Genomic DNA, 14373 nt, shown 5'->3' with positions numbered 1-14373 from the left:
CTTTCAAGCTCTTTTTTCTATTTTCAGATAACTCCAAGTTTAATATGACAGAAGGAAATGAGCTCTCCGCACTTTTAATCAATCTGACAGCGTCTCGCCAAGAAAGTGAGAAAAAACTTTCTTTCCTATTCCTTGCTAAGCTCGGTGAAACGACTAAAGAGTTGCTCCGGTTTTGCAATTCTTTAGTTTTCTTTGGTAAAGACGGCGGAAGTGAAGTTAAAGTTAAAGTTAAATGAATATTAAGCTTTTCTGCTTTTATCTAATAATATACTTTCATTACTTTTAGCTCATGATGTGAGCAGCTTGGCAGCAGATCTTATCGACAACAAAGTCAATCTGACTGATCGTCTCCATGACAGTAATGACCAGATTTCTGCCATGACTAAAGAAAGAGACCAATTGAATGCAGCTCTCTTGGAACGGTCTAGAGACAAACATACTTGACAAACGGTTCAGAGTTTGTCAAGTAAGTTGTGAGAACAGCTTATTTATAGAAAGTTAAAATCCAATGCAGGCTTTGGTTTAAGTTGGTTTTATATTATAGATCATAACTTAATGACTGATAAAGTAAAACTACATTATAAAATATAAATATATATATATATATATATCTTTTTTTGTTACTTTAGACAAAACATGTCCTGATGGATGGAGGATGTTCAGCTTTTCTTGTTATCTCCTCATTACTAAGACTGGTTCTTGGAATAAAGCCAGAGAAGACTGCAGGAACAAAGGAGGAGATCTGGTGGTGATAAACAACGATGATGAACAGGTGATGTGATCTTTCAGTGTGAGATTCATTTATGTTTGCAAATCAGATTCATACTTTCCTATTATCTTTAAGATAAACATTGTGCTATAAAATGTTTTTCATAATGTTTCTAGAATTTGAATACAATCTACAGACATTTCCAATAATTACATATTTTAAATATGTTCTACATACAGCAGTAGTTCTGTCTCTAATGCCTATTGCTGCTTTAAATTTGTTCACTTTTTTCTGTTTTGATTAATTGCCAAAACAATGATATCAAAGATAAAGTGAGTAGATAGAAACTTTTTTAATTTATGAAGAGACAAAGCTTTGTAAACACACTTTGCCCTGTGTGAGAAAACAGTGAGTCTTTAAAGCTAAAAACTGGTTGTGCAATTTTCTGCAAATTAGTTCAGCCACAATGTGTCATGTTTAGTTTGAGTTTTCTTAACCAACACTGAAAGCAGATAAAGGTTTAGTTTTTTGTTTTTTGTTTGTTTTTTTGTAAAACACAGAAGTGTGGAAATTGCTTGCCAGAGAGGGTGTGTGTAAAATTCCAGTTTAGTTAAAATGGTTGCTTTTAATTTAAATAGGATTTTGATTATTTTTAAAAAGACATATTAAAATTAGATTCTTTTATTCATTAACTGAATATGTTTTATGACCGGGCTCTCGATGCCCAAATAATAAAGCTCATGATAATTTAAGTTTACAACATAGACATGCCCGCAACAGCAGAGCTTACAAGTTTCACCACCACAGAAAGTGACCATGTCATTCTGAAATCCATCTGACATGAAGTACAACAAACCAAGAGAACAACAGAAACATCAGGCTACTGTCACTAATGATGAAACGACACAAATTCAAATCATTTCAGAACTGCGGATAGGATCGGATCATTTTGACACTTTATCAAAATCAGAGCCTGAAGCCTGGTTGACTTGTTGAACCAGCACGCAGCAGCGCGTTGAAGCGGGAACACAGAGAAGATGCTCTTCCAGGCGGCTCCAATGTAAACCTTATCTGTAAACGCTATACTGCTGTCTTGGTTCAAAAACGCGCTCAACCTGAAATGTTAAAAGCGACTATAACTCAGCCTTCAGTCCCTGACATCACCTCTGTGCCACCGATACAGAGAGAAAAGAAGTTAGCTATTCGGCTGGGCTGATCCAATTTACAGTCACTCTACAGTTAACTCACACATTGTGAATAATGTTGTTGCTACCTGTAACCAGTCCGGCTCTTTCGCTGGGCTGGAAGTTTTGGCGAGTCTGAATCGCTGCAAACAAAAAGATCCGGTTCAATTTACAAGACGAGGAACAAAATATGCGTCCAGTTTTTGGCTTTTCCTTGGTCTCTTTTAGAATAGTAAATTTTCAAAATGATCAATATATCTGGATTACAATTATAATATACAGACACTGTGTTGTGATTCAAGTCTTAAAGCAATATTTTCATGCTGTTTCACAGAATTTTGTTCTTACGATTTCTGTGAACTCACCTTGGATTGGTTTGAGTGAAGAAACGGAGGGATCCTGGAAGTGGGTTGATGGCACTGCTCTGAGTTCTGAGTAAGTTTTTCCTTTTATAGATTAATCCTGACTATGAACCAGAATGGAATCACTTTACTGTAGTTTGTACCAAGATTGGTGTTTTATTCTGTATAAAAACATTTGTGTTCAAAATAATAGCAGTCCAACATTACAAATCAGATCAATCATGGGTTTGATGGAAACTTATATTTAATTTATAATTTTTCTACATTATAAGTAGAGTAACAGAAAATATACAGTCCTAGCTGCCATGATATGCATGCTATTGATGCTCTGTAATTAATTTATTAATTGACAATGTTGTCTTTGGCTGGGTGAACAAAATCCTGCCTAAGATCAATAGCTGTTAGTGATCAGTTGCACACTGCTGGCGGATGTTTAGTGATCTACGGAGCAGAAAGGTGACGTCACTGTTTCTCCCTACATCCAGTGGGTGGCGCATGTTGCTACAATCGATAGTATTCACAGTGGCACACCCGCAAGAAGGAAACAAACGCACCCAGTACAACACTTCATTCTATTGGCTGAGAGGTTGCCAGGCAACTGTGCCAAAACGTAGTTTTATGTTTCGTAAGTAAGGAGAGACTATATCTGAGCGCAAGGAGAAGTTTTGAGAAGCACAAGCGTTACAAGTTTTGAGAAGAAAGACATGAAATCCTGCTTTCAAAATAAAAATGTAAGAAAAATTATTAAAAGTTTAGAGAACAAAAGACAAACAAAACAAAACCAGAACAAAATCCTGTTTCCAGACAGAAAATGTGTGCTCTTGGATTATGGCAGGAAAATTCCCCCATAGTTTATTACAGAAATAAGATTTTACAAAGAAAACATAGTGCACGTTAATCCAATTAACATTCAAAAATCAAAGGATTAGAGCTGGTTAAGTGCCGCTCCAGCAAGTAAACAAAAATAATAGCAGTTATGACTTGTAGATAAATTATCTACAAGTCAATCTAGATTGTTTAGAGCCAATCAAGTGCAGTCAGACTGTGAGGCAGAACTAAAGGCCAAAAGGACATTAAATGTTACCACTATATTACAACTTTGTTCTGGCAATAACTACGACTTTCTGATAATATTTTGACTTTATTAGTATGACTGTATTCTTGTAATATTATGACTTTATTCTTAACGTGGATAAAGGTTAAGAACCTGGACCTAAAATTCTACTGTAAGAGTTAAACCCAGAAATAAAAATTTGATACAGACAAATACAACATAGAAGTAGAATATTTAGTTATTAGCAGCAATAACTCAGCTGATGGTCAATTCAGGAAGGTGTCACAGCTAAACAGAAGCATCAGGCCAAATAAAATTTCTTTGTAAAGAAAAACCCCTGAAATAGTCAAGAAAATTTAAAATTGTGACCATAAACACAATTTTTGGAAACACTGCAGTTATTTTGAACACAACTTTGATTCTCTTTCAAAAGTAAAGAAATTGAATCCTTCAAATAAAGGAAGTTGTTGTCCTGATGGAAACCGTGTATCATTTATTTATCTTCTATACTCCAAAGCCAACTGCAGTAAAAAACATCAAAACTCATAAGATACCATTTTGTTTCTGATTGTTGTGAAAGAGAATCTGTGAAATAACTCTCTTGTTTACAGACTTGAAAAATTCTGGGGAGAGGAACAGCCTGATAATGCTGGTGGAAATGAGAATTGTGTACAGATCTGGGGAAACAGCAAGACATGGAATGATGAAAAATGTGAATCTTCTTTGCCGTGCATCTGTGAAAAGGCTCCAATGTAATGATGGGTAAATATTAGTGGTTGCTTTCCAACTGAGGCTAATTTTAAGCTTTACGTTTTGTCCTCCACTGCAGATACCTGAAGAGGTTTTAACATTACATATTATAGATACAGTGCAGTAGCACCATTTTTAAAGTGTTATTTCTTTAAAAACACAAATTATCCATTTGCAGATTAGATTTAACTGTAATTTCTTTCACAAAAATGCTTCTTAAATATGGATGTACAGCCTATTGTTGCTTTCAGTCTGCTGTCTGCTTCATTGTAAAGCTTGTTGAAATTAATCCTGTCATCTGTAACATCTAGCAGTGTGTGGACGTCCACAAAAAGGCCTGATTTTTGTGACTGCACCAAATGTTCACATCAATACTGAAAGTACAGATACCATTTAAATGGTGGCAATAGAAGAGCAAATAAAGAAAAACAATTTAACATAAGCAGAAGAAATAACAGTAAGACAATTGTTTTTAAGAAATACAGAGTGGAGAGATTATATTGTTGACCCCTCTGGATTATTTCTCAAGAACCGCGAGGACAAAAAACTGTATTGTGTGTTTGGTGAGAAATTGTCATTTTCTTCTTCTCTTGTAATCAGAAAGCACACAAACTGCATCATTCTCACCGTGAGACTCATCTCTGAGTGGAGAGCAGCAGTTCATCTTAGTGAATATGAACACATTCCTGTCCACACAGTCTGAGTGACTCACATTTACATACGATCAGGTCTCAACATTTGATCATGTGATCAATTATCATTAACTAATTTGTATTCAGTGAACTTACAACCATCAGAACAGCAAAAGGCCTCTTTTTGTTACTTAACAGAACAAAAGCTCCTATCTGCTACATTTACTGTACCGGTTACTGTCCATGTTGATGATGTCATTGGAAAGTTTTGTATGGATGATATTATCTTGAAAAGTTGGAACTGTATTTTGTAATTCCTTGTGGCTTTAAAAGGCAATTAAATAATAAACTTGCAGATTCTGGAAATGTCATTTTTTTGTATTTTGTAGGTTTTATGGCTCCCTCTCACTATGTAAAAGTTTGCATGTTTTTATTTTATTTCTTTATTTAAATAGGTTCATTTTTTTTAGGGACACACTGTGATGGTGTTGTGATTTTGGTAATTACTTGTTTATAACAGAGATATTCTGTTGTCCTTCCATGGACGCTTGCAGACTTCAGGTGTTTGTCAGAAAAACTTATTTTCTAAAAGACAGAAGATTCTTTTGATACCATCTTTGGTTTAAGTTCCTTCCTGCAGAGTTTCATTTATTTCATCCTCCTCAATCTGTGGGTATTTTATGTTTTTTTTTTTTTTAACTGTTACTCAAGACCCAGGATTCTCAAAATGATCTGTTTATAGTTCAAATTTTAATGACTTTACAAATGGGTGATTAATTGACCCATTGATTTCTTAATACAGTAATAATTAGTTGCCAAGGTGAAGAAAAGCTAAATTGTGGGGATTTGGGATTTTGTTTTGCTTGTGTGCTGCTTTTCTCAATTTATTAGTTAATCATTTCCCCTGTAGTCTCGTTTATTGTACCCAGCTGTGTCTTGTTCTCTGATTATGTTCCGCATGTATTTAGTCTTTCGTCTTGTTTACTGTGTTGGTAGATCCTTGTCCTTTCAGTCTGTCATTTGAGTTTTCCTGAGCTACCAGTTCATGAGTCTGTGTCAGTTTGTGATCCCACTGGAAGAAATTAATTAAGCAGTTTCTCGTCTCTACCGTCTTTCTGAGTGGCTAAGTTCTTCTCGACGGCTGAAATCATGACATAAATGTTATTTTTCCTTTTAGAAAAAAAACATGCTATGCAGGATGGAGGATGTTCAGCGGTTCTTGTCATTTCATCTCAAAGGATTTTGACCCCATTGGATAAAAGCAGAGAGGACTGCAGGAACAGAGGAGATCTGGTGGTGACGGATGGCGTTGATGAACAAGTGATGCGATGTGTAATGTGTGAAAAATACTGAGGACTTGCTGTGATTCACTTGTCCGGTCATTGGTGTCTGGTTTTCAAATATTTTATGTTCTCTTGTGGGGTTTTATTAATATGATATATACAGATGTTTTGGCAGTCGTGTCAAAGCAGCAACCTGTATTCAAAGTGTTTTAACGTTAGTCTGGATGCTGCAAGAGTCCATGGAAGGACAACAGAATATCTCTGTTATAAACAAGTAATTACCAAAATCACAACACCATCACAGTGTGTCCCTAAAAAAAATGAACCTATTTAAATAAAGAAATAAAATAAAAACATGCAAACTTTTACATGGTGAGAGGGAGCCATAAAACCTACAAAATACAAAAAAATGACATTTCCAGAATCTGCAAGTTTATTATTTAATTGCCTTTTAAAGCCACCAGGAATTACAAAATACAGTTCCAACTTTTCAAGATAATATCATCCATACAAAACTTTCCAATGACATCATCAACATGGACAGAAACCAGTACAGTAAATGTAGCAGATAGGAGCTTTTGTTCTGTCAAGTAACAAAAAGAGGCCTTTTGCTGTTCTGATGGTTGTAAGTTCACTGATCACAAATTAGTTAATGATAATTGATCACATGATCAAATGTTGAGACCTGATCGTATGTAAATGTGAGTCACTCAGACTGTGTGGACAGGAATGTGTTCATATTCACTAAGATGAACTGCTGCCCTCCACTCAGAGATGAGTCTCATGGTGAGCATGATGCAGTTTGTGTGCTGTCTGATTACAAGAGAAGAAGAAAATGACAATTTCTCACCAAACACACAATACAGTTTTTTGTCCTCGTGGTTCTTGAGAAATAATCCAGAGGGGTCAACAATATAATCTCTCCACTCTGTATTTCTTAAAAACAATTGTCTTACTGTTATTTCTTCTGCTTATGATAAATTGTTTTTCTTTATTTGCTCTTCTATTTCCACCATTTAAATGGTATCTGTACTTTCAGTATTGATGTGAACATTTGGTGCAGTCTCAAAAATCAGGCCTTTTTGTGGACGTCCACACACTGCTAGATGTTACAGATGACAGGATTAATTTCAACAAGCTTTACAATGAAGCAGACAGCAGACTGAAAGCAACAATAGGCTGTACATCCATATTTAAGAAGCTTTTTTGTGAAAGAAATTACAGTTAAATCTAATCTGCAAATGGATAATTTGTGTTTTTAAAGAAATAACACTTTAAAAATGGTGCTACTGCACTGTATCTATAATATGTAATGTTAAAACCTCTTCAGGTATCTGTAGTGGAGGACAAAACGTAAAGCTTAAAATTAGCCTCAATTAGAAAGCAACCACTAATATTTACCCATCATTACATTGGAGCCTTTTCACAGATCCATGTGAAAGAATTACCACAGTCATCATCATTCCATGCCTTCAGATTTCCCCAGATCTGACCACAATTCTCAATTCCACCAGCATTATCAGGCTGGCCCTGTCCCCAGAACTTTTTAAATCTGTAAACAAGAGAGTTATTTCACAGATTATCTTTCACAACAATCAGAAACAAAATGGTAGCTTATGAGTTTTGATGTTTTTTACTGCAGTTGGCTTTGGAGTATAGAAGATAAATAAATGATACACGGTTTCCATCAGCACAACAACTTCCTTTATTTGAAGGATTCAATTTCTTTACTTTTGAAAGAGAAACAAAGTTGTGTTCAAAATAACTGCAGTGTTTCCAAAAAGTGTGTTTATGATCACAATTTTAAATTTTCTTGATTATTTCAGGGGTTTTTCTTTACAAAGAAATTTTATTTGGCCTGATGCTTCTGTTTAGCTGTGACACCTTCCTGAATTGACCATCAGCTGAGTTATTGCTGCTAATAACTAAATATTCTACTTCTATGTTGTATTTGTCTGTATCAAATTTTTATTTCTGGGTTTAACTCTTACAGTAGAATTTTAGGTCCAGGTTCTTAATCTTTATCCAGGTTAAGAATAAAGTCATAATATTACAAGAATACAGTCATACTAATAAAGTCAAAATATTATCAGAAAGTCGTAGTTATTGGCAGAACAAAGTTGTAATATAGTGGTAACATTTAAAGGCCCTTTTGGCCTTTAGTTCTGCCTCACAGTCTGACTGCACTTGATTGGCTCTAATCAATCTAGATTGACTTGTAGATAATTTATCTACAAGTCATAACTGCTATTATTTTTGTTTACTTGCTGGAGCGACACTTAACCAGCTCTAATCCTTTGATTTTTGAATGTTAATTGGATTAACGTGTACTATGTTTTCTTTGTAAAATCTTATTTCTGTAATAAACTATGGAGGAATTTTCCTGCCATAATCCAACAGCACACATTTTCTGTCTGGAAACAGGATTTTGTTCTGGTTTTGTTTTGTTTGTCTTTTGTTCTCAAAACGTTTAATAAATTTTCTTACATTTTTATTTTGAAAGCAGGATTTGACGTCTTTCTTCTCAAAACTTGTAACGCTTGTACTTCTCAAAACTTCTCATTGCGCTCAGATATAGTCTCTCCTCACTTACGAAACAAAAAACTAACTTTTGGCACAGTTGCCTGGCAACCTCTCAGCCAATAGAATGAAGTGTTGTACTGGGTGCGTTTGTTTCCTTCTTGCGGGTGTGTCAGTGTGAATACTATCGATTGTAGCAACATGCGCCACCCACTGGATGTAGGGAGAAACAGTGACGTCAGCTTTCTGCTCCGTAGATCACTAAACATCCGCCAGCAGTGTGCAACTGATCACTAACAGCTATTGATCTTAGGCAGGATTTTGTTCACCCAGCCAAAGACAACATTGTCAATTAATAAATTAATTACAGAGCATCAATAGCATGCATATCATGGCAGCTAGGACTGTATATTTTCTGTTACTCTACTTATAATGTAGAAAAATTATAAATTAAATATAAGTTTCCATCAAACCCATGATTGATCTGATTTGTAATGTTGGACTGCTATTATTTTGAACACAAATGTTTTTATACAGAATAAAACACCAATCTTGGTACAAACTACAGTAAAGTGATTCCATTCTGGTTCATAGTCAGGATTAATCTATAAAAGGAAAAACTTACTCAGAACTCAGAGCAGTGCCATCAACCCACTTCCAGGATCCCTCCGTTTCTTCACTCAAACCAATCCAAGGTGAGTTCACAGAAATCGTAAGAACAAAATTCTGTGAAACAGCATAAAAATATTGCTTTAAGACTTGAATCACAACACAGTGTCTGTATATTATAATTGTAATCCAGATATATTGATCACTTTGAAAATTTACTATTCTAAAAGAGACCAAGGAAAAGCCAAAAACTGGACGCACATTTTGTTCCTCGTCTTGTAAATTGAACCGGATCTTTTTGTTTGCAGCGATTCAGACTCGCCAAAACTTCCAGCCCAGCGAAGGAAACGGACTAGTTACAGGAAGCAACTCTGACATTATTCACAGTGTGTGAGTTAACTGTAGAGTGACTGTAAATTGGATCAGCCCAGCCGAATAGCTAACTTCTTTTCTCTCTGTATCGGTGGCACAGAGGTGATGTCAGGGACTGAAGGCTGAGTTATAGTCGCTTTTAACATTTCAGGTTGAGCGCCTTTTTGAACCAAGACAGCAGTATAGCGTTTACAGATAAGGTTTACATTGGAGCCGCCTGGAAGAGCATCTTCTCTGTGTTCCCGCTTCAACGCGCTGCTGCGTGCTGGTTCAACAAGTCAACCAGGCTTCAGGCTCTGAACTGATTTTGATAAAGTGTCAAAATGATCCGATCCTATCCGCAGTTCTGAAATGATTTGAATTTGTGTCGTTTCATCATTAGTGACAGTAGCCTGATGTTTCTGTTGTTCTCTTGGTTTGTTGTACTTCATGTCAGATGGATTTCAGAATGACATGGTCACTTTCTGTGGTGGTGAAACTTGTAAGCTCTGCTGTTGCGGGCATGTCTATGTTGTAAACTTAAATTATCATGAGCTTTATTATTTGGGCATAGAGAGCCCGGTCATAAAACATATCCAGTTAATAAATAAAAGAATCTAATTTTAATATATGTCTTTTTAAAAATAATCAAAATCCTATTTAAATTAAAAGAAACCATTTTAACTAAACTGGAATTTTACACACACCCTCTCTGGCAAGCAATTTCCACACTTCTGTGTTTTACAAACCCCCCCCCAAAAAACAAAAAACTAAACCTTTATCTGCTTTCAGTGTTGGTTAAGAAAACTCAAACTAAACATGACACATTGTGGTTGAATTAATTTGCATAAAATTGCACAACCAGTTTTTAGCTTTAAAGACTCACTGTTTTCTCACACAGGGCAAAGTGTGTTTACAAAGCTTTGTCTCTTCATACATTACAAAAGTTTCTATCTACTCACTTTATCTTTGAAATCATTGTTTTGGCAATTAATCAAAACAGAAAAAAGTGAACAAATTTAAAGCAGCAATAGGCATTAGAGACAGAACTACTGCTGTATGTAGAACATATTTAAAATATGTAATTATTGGAAATGTCTGTAGATTGTATTCAAATTCTAGAAACATTATGGAAACATTTTATAGCACAATGTTTATCTTAAAGATAATAGGAAAGTATGAATCTGATTTGCAAACATAAATGAATCTCACACTGAAAGATCAAGTCACCTGTTCATCATCGTTGTTTATCACCACCAGATCTCCTCCTTTGTTCCTGCAGTCTTCTCTGGCTTTATTCCAAGAACCAGTCTTAGTAATGAGGAGATAACAAGAAAAGCTGAACATCCTCCATCCATCAGGACAGGTTTTCTCTAAAGTAACAAAAAAATTATTATATATATATATATATATATATATATATATATATATATATATATATATATATATATATATATATATATATATATATATATATATATATATATATATATATATATATATATATATATTTATATATATATATACAGTATATATATATATATATATATATATATATATATATATATAATAATTGTTCAAAGAAAACAGTGTTATCAAAATCATTTAGATTTTATAATATAGTTTTACTTCATCAGTCATTAAGTTATGAACTATAAGTAGATAATATAAAACCAACTTAAACCAAAGCCTGCATTGGATTTTAACTTTCTATAAATAAGCTGTTCTCACAACTTACTTGACAAACTCTGAAGCCTGATCACTTCATTAGACCGTTCCAAGAGAGCTGCATTCAATTGGTCTCTTTCTTTAGTCAAGGCAGAAATCTGGTCATTACTGTCATGGAGACAATCAGTCAGATTGTCTTTCGTACCAGAGAGACCTGCTGCTGAGCTGGATAATGCATGAGCTGAAATAATTTAAAGTAAAATATATCAGAAATGTAAAACATGTTTGTTTAAGCCTGATAAAATGTTTACTTATTTAAAAAAATAGTCGACACACTGAGAAAACCTATGCTACTCTGGATTTTGATGACATTATTTTTTTTCCCCATTTATAGGCAAGGCAATCATTTCCAAAGGGTTTTTCACAGAAAAAAAATGAAACAAATAATCTGCTAAAACTTTTATTTAATTCAAAGGAAATACATCAACTTTCAAAAGTATTCATAACTTTCAAACTTTTCTATATTTTGTCAAATTACAACCACAAAAGCGATATAGAACTGTAAAGTAGAACGAACATTATAAACGATTCAAAACATTTTTAACAAATTAAAAACTGAAAAGTGCAACATGCAAAAGTATTCAACCCCCTTTATTTTCTGAGTGCAACTAATTGCCTTCAGAAGTTGCCTGATGATTTGCTAACGACTGACTAGAGTCAATCTGTGTGTAATCTGATCTGATCTCAGTACAAATCCAGCTGCTCTGTGACGCCTCAGAGGTTAAGAAAATATTGGAGAGCAATAATCATGAAGTCCAAGGAACACACAGGACAGATCAGGGAGAAAGTTGTGGAGAAGCTTAAAGGAAGCCTAGGCTATAAAAAGATTTCCCAAGCTTTGAACAGAGGACTCTTCAATCCATCATCTGGAAATGGAGAGAGTATGGCAGAACTGTAAACCTACCAAGACAAGGCTGTCCACCTAAACTTACAGGCCGAACAAGCAGAGCATTGATGCAGCCAACAGGCCCCTGGTGAAATGCAGAGATCCATGTTGGGGAATCCGTCCACAGGACAACCACTAGTCATCACTGCACAAATGTGGTTCTTATGGAAGAGTGGCAAAAAGAAACCCATAAGAAGTACCGCTTCTTATGGTTGTTTTGGTCAGATGAGACCAAAATTTAACTTTTTAGCCAAAATGCAAAACAATATGTGGTGAAAAACTATCGCTAGAATAATTATGTTATCATTCTTACATAAGTAGTTACCAGTTTACTCTTCATTTAAAGGTTTAGTATTCAAACCCCAGAGAGGAAGAATATGTTAAACTGTGTGAAAGACAAAACTTGCTTCTTTGCTAAACCTTGAAGCTGCAGCTGCTTCTTATCTTGGGATTCTCCTTAAACTGCTTGCATGTTGAATGAAGTTATTCCTTGTTTCAGAATAGCCCTTCTTTTATTTATCACTCTCCCACATTTCACTCCCGTCTCCTTTCTTTCCTCCTGCTTAATGAAAAGACAGGCTCTGCTGCAGGGAGTCAGAACGCATGGAAACACCTTGGAGAAATAGTTTGTTGTGTCTTCACCTTCTGCAGAAGCTTGGTTTGAAAACTCATAAATGTCATCTGTGGTTCTCTTTTTATGTAGGTTTGAGAAATACTTATCAACTATCACTACACATCACTCTGAACATATCAAAGCTGGTAGAGACAAACCCTAGAAGACTTGCAGCAAAAAGGTGGTTCCACAAATTGTCCCAGTGGGGCTGAATAGTTTTGTACACCACACCTTTCAGTTTTTTCTATCTGTAAAAAATGTTTTGAATTATTAATTAAAAAAAATAAATAATTTTCTTTCACATAAAATTCTGATGAGACATTTTAATTTGAATGTATTATATAGAAAAAATTATGAGTCATGAATTCTTTCATAAGCCATTCTATTGTTGTGATGGTAATCATTTATGAAATTATTCCTTCTCTTTAAATAAACTTATTTAAAGCCATGAAAGTGAAGCAGAGCAGGTTGATAGGAGATAAATGAATAACAAAACTCACTGAGAAAACCAAGTCTGATGAGTCCAATAAGGAGACCAACACTCAGGATCCCCAAAGAGATCAGACCCACAATGAGTCTCTTCTTAGACCTGCTAGAACCTTAACAAGGACAATTTATTTCAATACCATTTGTACTGGGGATTGTTTGTCAAACCAAACATCCTATAAAAGTTCAGTCCATGAGTCGTTGCTGCTGCACTGAGCTGAAGTTTCATAGGCAAAAGTCGCCCAAAGTCCAAAACGTGAAGGTTGCTCTTTATGGTTTATTTTCTTCAGTTGGCAAGCAAATAACAAAAATTAAACTTTTCATTGTTTCCTGCTGCCTCTCTCTGGGAGAAATAAATAAATAAACATAGGCTCCAAACCCAGTGCATGCTGGTCCCTATACTTATAGAAAATGGACCCACAGTTATTTCTGCTGTCTTAGAAAAGCAAATAACAAAAATAATTAAACTAAAATATATAGTCAATAATTATTACCCTACAAATAAAGTCTGTGAGTAATAGAAAAAACATATAAAGTAAACTAAGAATAAACTAACAAAATTTTAATTGATAAAAGATTTAAAAAACAAATAGTTCCAAAACCATTCATTTCTCCTGGATAATATTAAAAACATGTTTGTGTTTTTCTCTCAGAGATCATTCTTACCTCTGTCGTTTACTACTGTAATGTTGCAGACAGAATCATCATTTGCATACATTTCCTCCATTGGTTTGACTGAAGTCTTATCTGCAGTAAAAACAGAACTACATGAAAACTGTGAAAATTGTTTTTCATGAGGAAGTTGAAAGTTTTAAGAATGCAGAACAGTTAAAACCAAATATTGTTTTTGAGAGTGACAACTTAATCTTCTTACAACCTTACAGATAATTTAGATGTTTAATGCTTAAATTACAGAGAAAGCATCGAGCGGTGCCTTTAAATTAGTCAACTCAAACTATAGAATAAATTTACATTTAATTAACACATTAAGGAAACATCATTTGCTTCCCAACACCATGAACACATTTTCAGTAAAATAATTTTCTAACTACACTGCAAAACCAGCTTGTCAATTTAGCATTTCTTTAAATAACTTCTTTTTCAATTCACATGTAGAAGTTTAAGGCCATTCCTCTTATAATAAAATATATTGATATAAAACAGATTATATCAATATCAGATTACTTCAAAGAAAATGCAAACATG

At 34.5% G+C, this 14373-nt stretch overlaps 1 protein-coding gene and 1 long non-coding RNA gene across 2 annotated transcripts; one reads left to right on the top strand and one right to left on the bottom strand.

The window, feature by feature from the left end:
- Nucleotides 1-635: 635 nt before the first annotated feature.
- LOC122840461 lies at nucleotides 636-5195 on the top strand. The gene is made up of 3 exons (XR_006372232.1): nucleotides 636-772; nucleotides 2228-2328; nucleotides 3921-5195. It is a non-coding gene; the product is annotated as an uncharacterized LOC122840461 (long non-coding RNA).
- A 2105-nt stretch (nucleotides 5196-7300) lies between these two features.
- Nucleotides 7301-13908, bottom strand: LOC122840276 (hepatic lectin-like). Its single transcript, XM_044132544.1, has 7 exons — nucleotides 13834-13908; nucleotides 13182-13280; nucleotides 11193-11363; nucleotides 10685-10761; nucleotides 9120-9220; nucleotides 7423-7526; nucleotides 7301-7308 (listed from the first exon to the last, which is right to left on the bottom strand). The coding sequence occupies exons 1-7, from the start codon at nucleotides 13892-13894 to the stop codon at nucleotides 7301-7303; spliced, it is 621 nt and encodes a 206-aa protein (XP_043988479.1). The 5' UTR covers nucleotides 13895-13908.
- Nucleotides 13909-14373: the final 465 nt, after the last annotated feature.

This window comes from Gambusia affinis, linkage group LG11 (genome assembly GCF_019740435.1).
Source record: "Gambusia affinis linkage group LG11, SWU_Gaff_1.0, whole genome shotgun sequence".
NCBI lineage: Eukaryota > Metazoa > Chordata > Actinopteri > Cyprinodontiformes > Poeciliidae > Gambusia > Gambusia affinis.
Note: the sequence above shows the minus strand (reverse complement) of the source record. Positions and strands in the feature narration are given on the sequence as shown.